This window comes from Amphiprion ocellaris, chromosome 10, assembly GCF_022539595.1.
Source record: "Amphiprion ocellaris isolate individual 3 ecotype Okinawa chromosome 10, ASM2253959v1, whole genome shotgun sequence".
NCBI lineage: Eukaryota > Metazoa > Chordata > Actinopteri > Pomacentridae > Amphiprion > Amphiprion ocellaris.
In genome coordinates, this window is record NC_072775.1 from 3,642,792 (window position 1) to 3,658,865 (window position 16,074).

The following is a 16,074-nucleotide window of genomic DNA, read 5'->3' on the forward strand; positions in this document are numbered from 1 at the left end:
AGGTGACGTTCCACGTCCCCACAGCTCGTCTAAGCCACCAGGGGGCGGTGGCTTTGATGCCCCTTCCTGCCTACCGCCCGGTGCTATGCCCGGTGGGCATAGCACCTGACCTCAGTTTCCTGCCCAGTGAGTGGTGGGCGAACTGGACAGTGGTCCCGTCTTACTTTTTCAGGCTGTACCCGACCGAGCCTCACGGGGCCCCGAGGCTCGGCCACCAGGTGCTCTCTGGCAAGCTCCTCCCCCCACACCTGGCTCCAGGAAAAGGCCCTGGTTTCACTGATCCGGGCAAGGTGGCGGCTTTCCATTTTGTCGCTGTCATCAGAGTTTTCTGAATCGCTCTTCCATCGATAAGCTTAAAATCTTCGTATTTCTTTAACATCATTTTATTCCGCATGCTTTATTTTTTTCTTAAATCATCAATGATTAAACAATTTGCATGAGATTCTGAAAAAAGCAAAAAAATTCTGTCACAACCTTGAAGCAGTGAGTGATTTAACTGCAACCAATCATAGGAAATAATTCAGGAACTTTCTGCTGAACTGCAGGCTGTGTTTACACTTGAAAAAGATGATTAAATGCAAGTATTAAAATCTATGTAGTATGTAAAGCCATCATCTTTTTCAGTATTAGTGACAGTTGTAGGAACTTGGAAAATATTCCACGTGTTGATTCCAGGTGTTTTTCAATTTTGAATCTAAGAAATGCCACTTTTATTCCTTCTTTTTAAAAATTTCTGGCATTACAACGGTATACTTCTGCAAAAAAAAAAAAAAACATGTTTCTCTACTTCTATCTATAGTTGTGTTGTTTCCATAAAGGTGCAGAAGTTTATATTGTAGTGAAAAATGAGCCCCCAGGAGCAAAAAATGCCCATAAACTGTATGAAGTTCCCAGGATTTATACTGTGGAACTCACTGATTCCAGTAATTGAATATTGACTTTTGTGCAGAATTCCAGTTGTTAAAGTCGCCCCAAACCACTGTCATGAAGTAATATTATTACCGTTGAACCCAGAATCTCCTCCATCCTGTTGTTTGAATGAAAGGTTTTGCCGTCGACACACTGAATCCTCCTTCAAAAGCTCCTACATCACATTATAAAGTATCTGTTAGAGCTGCCCTGCTGTGTTTATTGCAGGGATGAAACCGTACGTTGGGAAATGAGCACTAAGTGAAACCGTTGCTCTCCTCTGTTCTCGTCCTTTGATTTCTTTATCAAACAGTCGGTAATGAAGCTCTTATTACAGCCCGGCGAGCCTTTCAAAGAGGAACAACACAAAAGGGAGGGAGTAAATATATCCTAATGACTTATTCTGCTTAATTAGCTCTCTTTGTTTGAAAAAAAAAAGTCTGATTGGTTCAGATTGAGAGCTGCTGTGGTACCGGTTGGTTTGTAGTCTTTGTGAAGTGTGAATGCAGTGATCAGGAGGGCTAAAAACACTGAACTGAGCTTTACTGGACTGCTGAAGCTCTGGATCAGATGACAAAATAACTCGATTGAGTCCAAAGGTTCAGATTAAAGCAGACAGAAGATATTATAACCAATATAATCAAGTTTACTGCTTTTAAAACAGCAGTCAAATCTCCCCATTGCATCAAAAAAAACAGAGGAGAAATCAAAACAAACAAAAAATAAGTAAATAAAAATAATAAAATACAATAATACTTAAGTTTAAAAAAACACATTCACTCCAGATTATCCACTCCCAGGTATAATTAGTAGACCAACACTGTCTTTAAACAATGAAGAGCTGCTTTATTTGTGACTTCCACTAAAATAACTGATGAAAATAAGTTTGTCAGGGATCTGACTGATAACAGATTATTAAATAATGAAAATAATCGTTTAAAGTATTCCTTTAAACAATCCTTTTAGGTCTTACATTTCCTTTACACTGACCTTCTTGGGTATATGATACAAGTGTTTTGGGTGGAATATACCATTAAGCCCAATGTTCAAGGGTTTCTTCTGGGAATATACCATTAAACCAAACTTTTCGGTAAATGTTCCAGGATGTTGGGTAGAATATACCATCAGATCAACCTTTTAGGTCTACATTGGAAGATTTTAGAGTAGAATATTACTCCAAACCATCCTTTAGGTCTACATTTAAGGTGGAATACTCCTTTACACCAAGATTTTTTGGTCGACATTGAAGGATTTTAGGTGGAATATTCCTTTGATTGAACTTTTTAAGTTTATGTTCAAGGATGTTGGGTGGAATATACCATCAGACCAACCTCCAAGGTCTACAGTAGTGAATTTTAGGTGGAATATACCATTAAACTCACCTTTTAGGTCTACATTGGAGGATTTTAGGTGGAATTTTCTTCCAAACTGTCTTTTAGTCTACATTTAAGGATGTTTAGGATGGTATATTCTTCCAAACCAACTTCTAAGGTCTACATTTCAGGTGGAATATTCCTCCATACTAACTTTTTTTGGTCTACATTGAAGGATTTTTTCTAAACCACCCTTTCAGGTCTATATTTGAGGTTTTAGGTGGAATATTCCTTTTAAACAGCCCCTCAGGTCTCCTTTAGGATTTTGGATGGAATACTCGGTTAAACCAACATGTTAGGTGCATGTCCAAGGATTTTTGGTGGAATGTTCCTTTAAGGTGGATGATTGAGGACCTTGTAGGTGGAATACTTCCTGAAACCAACCTTTTAGGTCAACATTCAAAGATTTAAGGTGGAATATTCCTTTAAACCAACCTAAATTTCATGTTTTGATCATTATCAAGTGAGAAACCTCAATCCAGACTCCTCATAATGATGTTTGAGATTTATGCTGCTGTTATTTGTTTAGTCCAGACTAAATGACAGAAATCCACAACTGTAATTTTATTTCAGGACTTGGTTATTAAATGTCAAAACAATCCATGTGACTCTAAAAACTCAACAGCTTTACAAACTCTAAGATTAAACTCTCCACAAGGATCCAAAATAAGTTGGACTTCTACATGAGAGCTTTAATTATTCTTCATCTACTTCCTGAAAAGTTTGGTCAATAAAAAAGACAAAAACTAATATTTTCAGCTGAACTAAAGACAGACTTTGTGATTTTTCTGCTCACATGTTGTGTTGTTGTAAACTTCCTCTTTCAAATAAATATCCTCCTAACCCCCTGGAAACCAGCGTTTGTCCTGTTTTTGTGTTGTTCCTCGGCGACCCTAGACAGCCGGGTCGTAATGTTTTTTGAGCAACACACCATACTATGATGTTTTTACAATGATGGTTCTACTATGGAACCAGTTTGACATGTTCAGGTGTTCTTTGTGTGAAAACTCAGAGATTTCAGGGATCAGAAGGTGGTTTTCAACTTTCTTTATTAACTTTCTGCTTCAACTTTAAATTAAATTTCCTTCACTAAGCCAGCCCTCTGGACTTCCAGGAAGCTGTGTTCCTACTGGCTGTCCAGGTGGCTGCTTGGTGTTATCAGGAACACCTGAGCAGCTCAGTGTCTTCCTGCTTTATTTAGCTGCAGGCAAACATTTCCTCTGCTTCTCTTCACCACAGAACTGGGTTTGGCTCCCTTGCTTTAGTTTGTTCTTTAGGCGTTGGCTTGCAGCTTCCAGCAGTAAAATAGACTTTAATGTGTCTCTTGGTGTGTTTCAGGGCTTTGTACTGGATAGTTGTCTTGGTAAATGTGGTTCTTTAGCCACAGTTAGCACATGGTGCTACTGTGTGCAGTGATTAGTGGATTTGGTGCAGCTGAGTTGTGTCTTTATCTTGGCTGTAGTGAGTCTTTAGAGGTTTTTGGTCAGACACATTCTGTATTCTTGTTTGAGAACCAGTGTTGGTTGTCCAGAAGGTAAGAGTTCCTGTCCTGATTCTCTGTTCTCAGAGGTTCTCTGGTAGGCTGCAGGAGACTTTAGCGTTTGGGTTGTGCTAGTTTGGTTTTTGTATGGTTTCATTTGGACGACTATCTTGAGGCCCCTCCATGTGGTTTAGTGAGGTTTTCTGGAACAGTTCTACAAAGCAACCTGTAGCAGAAGAGACTTTGAGATTTTTTTAGGAAGTTCTGGAGAGCAGACTTTAGAGCAGCAGAAACATTTGTCAGCAGTTTGAGCAGGAGAAGGTGAGCTTCAGAGTAGAAATGAGACAGAAACCTTCTTGACCCGTGTGGTGAGGTCCTGTACCAAGAGTTTGAGCAGGTTGTGAAGAGTCTGTAGTTCTTTGGTCTGAAAGCACAAGAAGAGTCGACTCATTAAAGGAGAAAACAGGAGATATTGTTGGTTCTTCTGTCGCTCTGCAGTTTTCTTAGACTGAATATCAAGTTTATGTTTTAAATGATTTCCCATGTGAGCCCAAGAAGACTTCAATAAACTCCCTCCATCCCCTGGACACAACATATTTTATTACCATGTTAATTTTTTTTTTTTTACATTTTTGAATTTTAATCCTAGTTTTAGCATAGTTTTTTCTCTTTGCTTTAGTTTTGTCATCTGTTTGAAAGGTGCTAAACAAATAAAATTGAATTGATAAACTGAATAATTGACTAACTCATGATTGTGACAACAGAAGTATTTTCTTTGTGATTTAAGGGTTTGTTTCATTTTTAAGGTTGAGGTTAAAATCTTGACAGAAAAAAAAAGATTAAAGAAATAAACTACATTTTAAAAAGAGCAATTAAATCAAATGAAAAAACATTTAATACAATAAAACTTGTAAAAAGAAAAACAATAAATACAATTAAATTATATTAAACAGACAAAATATTTAATTAGATAGTTTAACAGAAGATGTAAAACACGTAATTATGAAATTAAACAAAATTTTTTAAACATTAAAGATGAAATATTTTAGATAATTAAACATTTAAAAAATACAATTAAACAAGAAGAATATTAAACATTTAAAAAAATACAAAGCATTTAATTAGATTATTAAACCTTTAAAAAGACAAAACATTTAATTAAAAATTAAATGTTTAATTAGAAAATTAAATCTTGAAGACAATAAAACTTTAAACAGGAATTAAACAGAAAATACAATGAATCATTTAAAAAGAAAATTAAACATTAAAAGGTGGTAAAACATTTAAAAAGAAAAACCTTAAAAATTAAACATTGGGAAAGAAAAGAAAATTTTTCAAACAAGCCCATAAAACATTTGAAAAAACAAACATTAAAAAGAAAAAACATTTTGAAATCAAATCAGACAGAAAAGAATAAAAGGTGAGAAAAGAGCAAAACTAAACATTTAAGAAGAATCAAACTAAAGACAAAACATTTGAAAAGACACCAGTTAGACTTTAGAAGATCAAATTAAACAGAAGAGACAATAAAACGATCAAAAATAGCAACAACAGATAAAGATCTTAAAGTGTTTTCTAGTCTGAAATGAAAACATCAAGTTGTTTCTTCAAACATTTCCTCTTTCTATGTTCTTGGTTTGACTGTGGACAGATTTACTAAGAACTCATTTCAGAAAACTGCTTTCCAGATAAAGTCTACTAGTAGTTGAAGGCATTTATCAAACTAATGTTACCTTCTGATCTCCACAAACTTTACTGTTCAGTGAAGAGAATCAAAGTTTGTTCAGGATTTCTAAAAAACCCACAGGTGAAGGTCTGAGAAGAACTCAGATGGATGATCTAAATGTGAAATCAAGACTCATGGTCACAAGTTTTAAGGCTTCTGTTAACCAGAAAGTTCAAACTAACAGAGAAGTACTGAGAAACTTTGAAAATTTCAGTCCTCAGACTGTCTGAAGGTTCAAACTAACAGAGAACTACTCAAGAACTTAGAAGATATCAGTCCTTGGGCTGTCTGAAGGTTCAAACTAACAGAGAACTACTCAGGAACTTAGAAGATATCAGTCCTTGGACTGTCTGAAGGTTCAAACTAACAGAGAACTACTCAGGAACTTAGAGGATTTCAGTCCTTGGACTGTCTGAAGGTTCAAACTAACAGAGAACTACTGTGGGACTTAGAAAATTTCAGCCCTCAGACTGTGTGAAAGCTCAGGTCCTGAGGACTCGGGAGGTGTGGAGGCTTTGGAAAGTCTTGGAACTGAGGGTTCCACCCTCCAGCACAAAGGCTGAAGCCCAACCTCCTGAGAAAAACGGTCGAGTCGAGACTCGAATTAAAAAAAAAACTCGAAAACGACAAAAAATAGATGATAAATGCGCAAAAAAAAGAAGAATTAGTATCTGAGCAGATAGCTCAGGGGATAAGAAGACGGACTACCAAGTGGAAGGTCGCAGGTTCAAGACCCACCACTGGCACTTTTCTTTCTTTGTCTTTGTCAGGATTTTGAGAAAAACTTAAGAAGGGTCTGGTCTTGAACCAGCGACCTGCAGCTCCATAGGCAAATCCTTAACTCACTGAGCTACAGATCAGATAAAAAGAAATAAATTCGTCGTCCCTTTGACATCGTAGTTTCTCAAGTGACCACATGGGTGGAGCCAAGGCGGAGTCTGGGTGGAGTCAGGGCGGAGAGTAGGCGGGGAGGTGGGTGGCGGCCTCCCCCCCCAACACCCCCCCCCCCCCCCCCCCCCCCCCCCACCCTCCCCCTCCCGACGAGTTCTTCGAGTCTCCACGAGTTCTTCGAGTCTCCACAGGTTTTCCCGAGTTTCTGGAGTTTCCACCAGGTCGGAGGCAGAACAAGTTGTCATGAAGAGATGTTGAAGTCAGCCAGGATGGACTGACTTTTTACAGCGACTAGAAGGAAGACCACTAGAAGAGCAGGTCTTTAACCACCATCCATAAAATCCATGGAGTCGCTCCAGAGAAATGAAGGAAGGTCAATTTTTATCAACCTCCATCCAGATGTTCAACTCGATATCTTTGAGATTTTTAGCACCACAAACCTTTAGTATCACACTTTATTATCATTTATTAGGACTTTAATGGAATCCACCAGCAGATTTAGTTTTTGTTGACAAACTTTATTCTTGTCGTCGTGGGACTGCAGTATTTAAAACTGTTCCTTCTATTTGACCTCATGTTTATTAGTTTTAGTGGAGAAAGTTATTTTAATTGTCAATTAGTCTCTTAAAAACCAAATAATAAATTGGATTAGTCAAGAGGTTTAAATTTCTTACTTTGTCATATTTTAAATATGACAAAAAAATATAAAAATAAAGCATCTTGAGACAATTTGACCTGTAATTGGCGTTATATAAATAAAATTGAATTAAAATTGTATGTATCTTGTAATGTTGGAGTAATTCAGCCATATATGTTGGAAAACACATTTTCTTTGTCCATTAATCTGTTGATTGTTTTCTCCAGTAATTCATTTCTTGTTTTGGTTTATAAAATGTCAAACCCAAATATATTCAGTTTACTGTCATAAAAACCAAAAAGATTTACATTCATGATGCAGGAATCAGGCAGTTTTTCACTTTTTATCTTAGTTTAGTCAGAAAGATAGTTGATAATGTGTGAATTGTTGCAGCTTGTGAGCCGTAGAAGGTTTTAATCTTTGGGGCCGAGTGTCAGAAAACATTTAGAAACCAACATCAACAAAACACTCAACAAAGATTTGAACATCATTAAAGGGAAATCCAACTTTTGCATGACAATGTCTAATTAAAGGACATTTATTTCCAACAGTAAATGTGTGATATTCATCCTCTGGAGCTTTCTCTTCACATCGTCTTCCACCTGGCACTGGTTTGGTCGGGAGCATGTGCAACAAACATTTGAAAAACTGCACTTTAACATCAATGAATGACACTGAAGTTTAATCTCTACATAAATGAGACTGAGTCTGGATGTGCTGCTCTGTCATTAACTCCTAAGTTTAGGGAAAGTTCAAACAAAAGAGGACAGTTCAGATAAGACTTGAGAATGAGCTTATTTTGAACAAACATCTCAGACTTTCTGAGCTTCAGCACCTCTAGCAAGATATTTTAACAACAAGCAACTCAAGAGATCCACAAGTTGGAGAGAGTTAGCTTTAGCTGAGCCAAAGAACATGTGGGACGCTAACCTAGCAAACGTTTCAGACTTTTCTCTGTGAATTCTGGGAAATGATTTCCTATTTAATGACAGAGCTACACATCTGAACTCAGTCTCATTAAAACAGACTCTAATTCAGTGCCATCCATCCATATTAAAGTGCAGTTACCCAAAATGTTTGTTGCATGAGCTCCAACAAAACCTGTCCAGGTAGAAGGCCACTTTGACAAACAGGAAGTGGAAGATTCCAAGCAGATTTATAGAAGGGGGAGCCGGACTGTACTAAGTGTGGTCGAGTATAGAGGGGTGTTTTGTGGGTTTTTAAGGCTGATAATGATTATTAGTGAGACATTTGGAGTAGATATTCATTTGCAGTAAATGAAAGTATTTAAAATCTTGGAGTTAAACTTAGAAGAACACAAACTCTAACAGAAAACTTTGTTGATACGTTTTTGTTTTGTTTACAGATGTTAAGTTAAAGGAGTTTTATTTGTGACGTATAACCAATCAAATCACTCCAGAAGACAGAGCGACCACAGGTAGATAAAGGTTCAGAGCCAACGTAGCACCATTTTTAAATGTATTTATTACCGTAAATCAGTAAAAAATAAAATACTGCTAATCAGTAAATCAGTCAGCCCACAATTACTACAATTCTACAGTGTATCTCTCTTTCCTTTGACTTGTTATTTGTACAATATACGATGTATATGATGGTGTTTTTTCATACCAAAGGCTATACTATGATGTTTTCTAAGAGACATACGATGCTACTCTGGTTGTTCTGGCTCTGGGCTGCTGCACTCCTCCTCTGTTGTTTTCTGGATTGTACTCAGCTGCATGCCTTCGTCCACCCGGCCTCCGTTGACTCGTCCCGCCTGCCGTCTCTGGAGCTGAAGCTGGATTGGAACAGACCAAAGTACAGTCCAATCACGATGCCAGCTGCCTCTCAAAAGGCTCCTTCATCTGTCAGGTGGCAGCACTTCTTCTGAGGGGAAGCTGAGCTGGTCCAGCAGAACTTTGGAGATGTGTTCCAGTGGTTGGTGGATGTGTGGGGAGATAGAGAGGGACCTTTGAATTGTTCACAAAGGAAAACAGGGAACCCATTGTTAGTTTTAGTTTAGGGTGCTACTGCAGTGTGTTTTTGGGTTTTAAGAGGTGAACAGGAAGAGTTTTTTTTCGTATTGATTATCTTTTACTGTGTTCCTGGTTGGAATGACCATCAATGTCAGCGTGAAGTTCAATTTTAGTTCTGTTTATTTATTTTTATTTTACTAACACACATTTGCTTTTAACCCCCTCACATGTTGTGTTGTTGTAAACTTACTCTTTCAAATAAATTCTGGTCTAACCCTCTGGAAACCAGCGTTTGGACTGTTTTTGTGTTGCTCCTCATCTACTTCAGACAGCCGGGACATAACAACGTTTTGTGGACTAAAGGCTAAACTATGATGTTTTTAGAGCGACATGCTATACGATGACGTTTGTTGGACGACACACTATACTATAGGCTTTTTTAATTGACATATTACTATGATTTTTTTTGTTTTATTTTTTTTTTGTTTTTTAGCAATATAAGAATTTGAACAGTTTTAAAAATTACTATACTTTTACTTGTGCAATGAAATGATTATTCTATGGCATTTTTTAGACGACATATTATACTCTGATGTTTTCTTGAATTACATACTATTTTGACAATATACTGCACTATGACATTTTTTGAACCACATATCATACATGACAATTTTAGGCAACATCCTATCATTTTGCGCTTTTTCAACCACATAATAATCTATGGGGTTTTTTTGCCAACATGCTATACTATGATGTTTGTTGGGCGACACGCTATACTATAGGCTTTTTTAATTGACATATTACTGTGACTTTTTTTTGTTTTATTTTTTTTTGTTTTTTTTTAGCAACATAGCAGAATTTGAACAGTTTTAAAAGTTACTTTACTTTTACTTGTGCAATGAAATTATTATTCTCTGGCATTTTTTAGATGACATATTATACTCTGATGTTTTCTTGAATTACATACTATTTTGACAATATACTGCACTATGACGTTTTTTGAACCACATATCATACATGACAATTTTAGGCAGCATCCTATCATTTTGCGCTTTTTGAACCACATAATAATCTATGTTTTGTTTTTTTTTCTTGCCAACATGCTGTACTATGAACTACAGGCCATACTATGTTATTCTTGAAAAGTCTACTGTACTTTGACATTTTCTGAACTACATCCTATACTATGGCCTTATGCACAGAGTGCTTTGGTTACATGTTGATTAATAATCTAGATTTTTTTCTGTTTTGTTTTTTGACGGGATTACCACAGACCTGACTGTGAACACCGTTGACACCCACCTGAGGGAGACGCTGCCTAAGATCTCAAGGCTGCTTGGTCGTGGTCTTTCTGGTCCTGCTCCAGAATACCTTCATCAGCTACGTCTTCTTTTGAAGAGGCCCTCAGATGCTGCAATCTCTGACCTTCAGGAGGAACTGCTACTTTCACTCTGTAATGAGACGGCGGTTATTTTAAAGACCCAGCTCCTGGCAGCTTTGAGTGAAAGTTTAACATCCATCAAAATGGAACTACAGACAGTTAAATCTGAGCTGTTGGTCAGTTTTTCAAACATCAAGTCCGACCCGGCTGTCCTAAAGCACGCTGTGGGTGAAACGGAAACTTCACTCTCCACATCACCGACGACATCGTCACACTCCAAAGCAGAGCACCTGTCTGCTGAACTTTTAAAAGTGGACTATAAATGTGAAGAATGTGAGCAGCAGCAGCCTGTGAGCAGCGGAACAGATGTGATCAGAAAGAAGTCATTTTCTTTTTTCTTTTCTTTCTGGTTGACTTGATGCTGTCAGATGCAGATGTTGGAGCTGACTCTGATCTTTCAGGATAAAAAGCTGCTTTTCCTTCACAGACTTTTCAGGAAATTATTCTCTCAGGTTTTCTCTGCTATTTATATTTTTATTATCTATGATTATTTCATTATTGTAAAATAAAGTTTGAGGCATAAAGACTCATTTAGTTATTTTATTCCTGAAATCTTTGACATAGCAGAACTAAACTTCCATTTTCCTTCTTGTACTTCTGATACTAGAACTAAACTTGTCTTCAACACGGATCATCTGGTTTTAATGAATCAGCAGCAACATCACAACAACAAATGAGACAATTTTCAACAAATTAATGAAACTGATGTCATTTAAAACTATCAGAGTCTGTTTTAGTGTCAAATTAAAGCCGATTACTGACAACTAGAACATTAACGTTACTGTTTTAATCACATTTAAGTTTCCTGAACGTTACATTAACGTCAACATCATTTATTACTTACCAGCTGTCGGAGTCCTTCAGTGTCTGTTGGTCCAATCAGCCGAAGGACTGAATTACTGAACTGAAAACTGATTAAAACAAGACAACGGACAGTAAAACCGTGGAAAATGTGCTACTGCTCTGATAAATACCAACAAACTAAAACAAACTTGGTAGAAGTGTTGCTTTTAATGATTTTCTTAATAAATAGCAAATATGAGGCTTTTATTTTTCTGGAAGTAAAAGGAAACGTTGCTTATCCGTAGTTTCGGTAACTTAACTTTAGCTGCACTTTCACCATCTTCTAACTCAGTGGTTCCCAACATGGGGTCCGCGCCCCCCCGCCTCCAGGGGGCCGCCAGAGATCCGGGGGGGGGGCAAAGCGTGAAGCTTTGTCTGCTCTGAGGCTGTGAGGTTATAAAAAATTGATTTTTACATTCTGGATAAAACCTGAGTAACAGACTCACTGTGTCATCACAAGTTCATCCCGATTCATTAGTTTTTGTGCAGTTAGAAAATTACTGACTTACCATAAACTCTCTCAAAGGTCCAAAGCTGCTCGTGTTCTCCTCCGGCATCAGGAAATGTCTTCAAAGCTTCTTCCAATCCAAACGTAATACAATCAAAAGATCTAACTAACGTCATTGGTGCATTCAGTTGCAGTCGGACAACAAAGTTGCATTCAAGAGTGTCGGAAATCGGAGGTTCAGTAATGTAAATTTCCAAAGAAAATTTTGGGGGGGCACACGGGGTGGCCAATGAGATCATGGTGGAAAAAAATAAATGTTGAAAACGTTTCTTAAGAACATTCACAAAAAAAACTACCAAAATCCAGTAAAATTCATTGGATTTTGGTTGATTTTTTTGTGAATGTTCTTTAAAAAAATTACACTTTAGATATTTTTAGGATTTTTTTGGAAGATTTTTACTCATTTTTTGAAAATATTTACAAGAATTTTCTTGCCAAATTTGGGGTATTTAAAAAAAACCTTTTGAGGGAAACTTTTAAGGAATTATTGGAATTTTCTTCCTGAAGGTTTTGCACATTTTCAGAAATTTGGGGAATTTTTGGCTGAATTTTTGGATTTTTTTCAGACAAATAATATTTTTTGGTGCCCATAAATGAAGACAGCAGGTGGGTTAAAAGTCATTTTTTGCAAAGGAATTTAAAGTTCTAGTTGATTTGGTGGTTGGTTTAGTTCAATAACTTCACATAAACAAGCTGAACTTCTAAAAACAAAGCAAAAAAAATAAGGTGGGCAGCCATGTAGCATCTCAGTGGGATCAGCTGCTGGAATAGCTGCTGGTATCTGACGCAGAATAACAGACAAATGTGAGCCAGCGTTCGCCTGCTGCTCCTCACAGCGATCCATTCAGCACTGCGTGTTGGCTGCCAGAGGAAACATTAGCTTTCTGTAGCGCCGCAGCATCCGTCCTCCTCGTTAAGGCCGAGCTGCCCTGGTGGCGAGACACAAACCTCACGCAGGAGTTCACATTTTTTTTTAGCCCGGAGGCAGGTGGGCCCCACGGTGCAGGTGAGCCCCATGGTGCAGCTCGTCCACAGGGCACTGTGGCCTCGGCTTCATTCATCACTGTACTGACACATTCCTGCTGTCTGCCTGAGGCTCACACACACACACACACACACACACACACACACACACACACACACACACACACACACACACACACACACACACACACACACACACACACACACACACACACACACACACACACACACAGCAGGTTGTTGTACTCCCACACAGTGCCATGCGGTCAAACTGACAACCCCGCTCACCCCAAACACTGAGCCCATTCTGTCTGTTAGCCGGAGGTGAAGAACGCTGGGATTCCATGCCGCTTGTTTTTCAAGAGATAGATGGTTTAAAAATTTTCAAATTTAGAAAAAAATTCCACAGATGCCTGCATTGAAAAATTAGTTCTGTGATGAATTAAAGCTCATTTCAACACTGCCGGCGTAGGTGGTTCAGTTCCCTGTGCCTTACAAGGAATCACATTTTATACAACACATTAAAAACTGCTCTGAACATTCAGTTTGTTTTAAAAGAAGTATTTTTCCCCTGTGTCTGTGGGTGAAAAAGTGTGTATCTCATTTCTTCTGATACGATTCTTTATACAAAAAGGCAACAGAAGAAAGAAGCCTCTGCTCTAAATTTTACCTATTTTTGAATGAGCTTCATCCATGTTGCTGATTGAAGGTTATAAACGGAGATGGGACATTCAGATACAGAGGTGAGCACATGCTGAAGCTCTCAGAGCAGCAGGAGATGGAGGATGGCAGGCCGTGGCAGACCGGACAGGAGGCTGAGAAGGTCGCAGGAGCATGGAGATGAGAGCGTGGAGATGAGGGCATGGAGATGAGAGCGTGGAGATGAGGGCGTGGAGATAAGAACGGGGAGATGAGAGTGTGCAGATGAGAACGTGGAGATGAGGGCGTGGAGATGAGAGCGTGGAGATGAGGGCGTGGAGATGAGGGCGTGGAGATGAGAGCGTGGAGATGAGGGCATGGAGATAAGAACGTGGAGATGAGAGTGTGCAGATAAGAACGTGGAGATGAGAGTGTGCAGATGAGAACGTGGAGATGAGGACGTGGAGATGAGAGCGTGGAGATGAGGGCGTGGAGATGAGAGCGTGGAGATGAGGGCGTGGAGATAAGAACGTGGAGATGAGAGTGTGCAGATGAGAACGTGGAGATGAGAGTGTGGAGATGAGAATGTGGAGATGAGGGCGTGGAGATGAGGGCGTGGAGATGAGAGCGTGGAGATGAGGGCATGGAGATAAGAACGTGGAGATGAGGGCATGGAGATGAGAACGTGGAGATGAGGGCATGGAGATGAGAACGTGGAGATGAGGGCATGGAGATGAGAGCGTGGAGATGAGGGCGTGGAGATGAGAGCGTGGAGATGAGAGCGTGGAGATGAGGGCGTGGAGATAAGAACGTGGAGATGAGAGTGTGCAGATGAGAACGTGGAGATGAGGGCGTGGAGATGAGAGCGTGGAGATGAGGGCGTGGAGATGAGGGCGTGGAGATGAGAGCATGGAGATGAGGGCATGGAGATAAGAACGTGGAGATGAGGGCATGGAGATGAGAACGTGGAGACGAGGGCATGGAGATGAGAACGTGGAGATGAGGGCATGGAGATGAGAGCGTGGCGATGAGGGCATGGAGATGAGAGCGTGGAGATGAGGGCGTGGAGATAAGAACGTGGAGATGAGAGTGTGCAGATGAGAACGTGGAGATGAGAGCGTGGAGATGAGAATGTGGAGATGAGAACGAGGCAGGCCGGGTGAGCTGAGGTGACAACAGTTGGAGGAATGACAAGGCGCTGGCAGGACAAAACATGAGAAAAGAGAGAACCTGAAGCACAATGAAACCAGCAACATGAGAAACAAATGAACCTCAGCAGCAAACAGAAGGATCTGATGGAGAATGACATGAAGAACCGGGGTTCATACACATGCAGGTGGACTGGTTGGAGAATGGAGTGACACACCTACGACACAAACACAAAGACAAGAAACACAAGAGAAGGAGGAAACACTAGGAATGAAGCGTAGGCACAGAAAGTATCCAGACTGTGTACAGGAGGTCTTTGACTTACGTTGCAGTTCCATTCCTATGACCTGATGTAAGTCGATTTTCGCCGTAAGTCGGAACTCCATCAGAAGAGTCTGACTCACGCTTGGGAGCAGCGTTGCCAGCTTGGTGACTTTCTCTTTCCAAATCCTCCAGGCAACTTTTTTTTTTTTGTCAAAAGCGACAAGCAACAAATTTAGCAACTTTTTCTGGTGTTTTGGAGACTCTGACATCGTTCTGCGGTTACTGTCCTCAACGAGCAGCAGGTGGCGCTGTGAGTTCCTCCCCATTGCAGATCCTCTCCTGGCTTACAGAGCGGGATGTAAATTAAATTTTTTTTTACTCTCACACTAAAATAAATCACTGCATTTGACCCACACAGCCTCTAGTTCTAACATATTTTGGGTGTTTTATACTCTCTTTTTGTCTCGCCCACAACGTTATTCCTCTCACCTACAACGTCAATTACAATGACATGCAAATTAGGTGATGACGTCATTTAGCGACTTTTAGGACAGCCAATAGCGGCTTTCCTTACTGAGGAGTTGGCAACACTGCTTGGGAGCCATAATGAAGGGCAACAAGTTAGTGAATGTAGCACAATCCCAGGTGGCGTGCAACCAGAAAATGGAAATAAAACCATCTGATAGCGCCGCTCGGTGACGTAGTCATCCGCACCGCTCACCAACTAGTTCCACATGACCAGTTCTGATGTAACGATGAAACACCTTAGGTCGATGATGTCGTAAACTGAGGACCTCCTGTACTCGTAACTGAAGAGAGTTAACCTGAAATCCTGGACACTTCCCACTCTCAGTGGTCCTCACGGCTTTGTGACAAACTTGTGAAGATGGCAGCCGTGCAAGATGCAGTCATGTTGTATGTCTATACAATCAAACTTTTTTCTTTTTCTTTTTCCCCCAAAGCCTTCACCCCCTGCTGGCCATTAAAAAGAATGCAGATTTAAGACATGTTAGCATTGGCTTTATTTTTCAGACCTAGAAGCTACATTCAGTTCTTTCATGCAGTCTGTGGTCTGATTTGGTACATTTGTCATCTTGACTTTTACATAAAAGAGACTTGGTTGTTAATTTGTACAGGACATCAACATGTTAAATGATTTTTATGTAAAAATGTGCCTTTCTGAAAGCATTACTGCCCTCGTGCTTAGGGAATAGTTCAGACTCTGCTTGTCTTTCACACATGAACACACATGGG

The 16,074-nt window shown here is 39.5% G+C and overlaps 1 protein-coding gene and 1 long non-coding RNA gene across 2 annotated transcripts; both read right to left on the reverse strand.

Moving 5' to 3' along the window:
* Window positions 1-8,483: 8,483 nt before the first annotated feature.
* Window positions 8,484-11,867, reverse strand: LOC129349766 (uncharacterized). The gene is made up of 4 exons (XR_008602880.1): window positions 11,786-11,867; window positions 11,278-11,662; window positions 10,295-10,443; window positions 8,484-8,986 (listed from the first exon to the last, which is right to left on the reverse strand). It is a non-coding gene; the product is annotated as an uncharacterized LOC129349766 (long non-coding RNA).
* A 1,664-nt stretch (window positions 11,868-13,531) lies between these two features.
* LOC111586388 (putative proline-rich protein 21) lies at window positions 13,532-15,146 on the reverse strand. The gene is made up of 3 exons (XM_055014285.1): window positions 15,088-15,146; window positions 14,692-14,773; window positions 13,532-14,605 (listed from the first exon to the last, which is right to left on the reverse strand). The coding sequence occupies exons 1-3, from the start codon at window positions 15,144-15,146 to the stop codon at window positions 13,532-13,534; spliced, it is 1,215 nt and encodes a 404-aa protein (XP_054870260.1).
* Window positions 15,147-16,074: the final 928 nt, after the last annotated feature.

Excerpts from the sequence above, each read along its gene's own strand:
- LOC111586388 (XM_055014285.1), bottom strand. The coding sequence starts at position 15,146 with ATGGGGAGGAACTCACAGCGCCACCTGCTGCTCGTTGAGGACAGTAAC. Across the intron at positions 14,774-15,087 it reads GACAGTAACCGCAGAACGAT|GTGTGTCACTCCATTCTCCA; the intron begins GTCAGAGTCTCC and ends TTTGTGTCGTAG. Across the intron at positions 14,606-14,691 it reads ATTCTCCATCAGATCCTTCT|CGCCTTGTCATTCCTCCAAC; the intron begins GTTTGCTGCTGA and ends TTGTCCTGCCAG.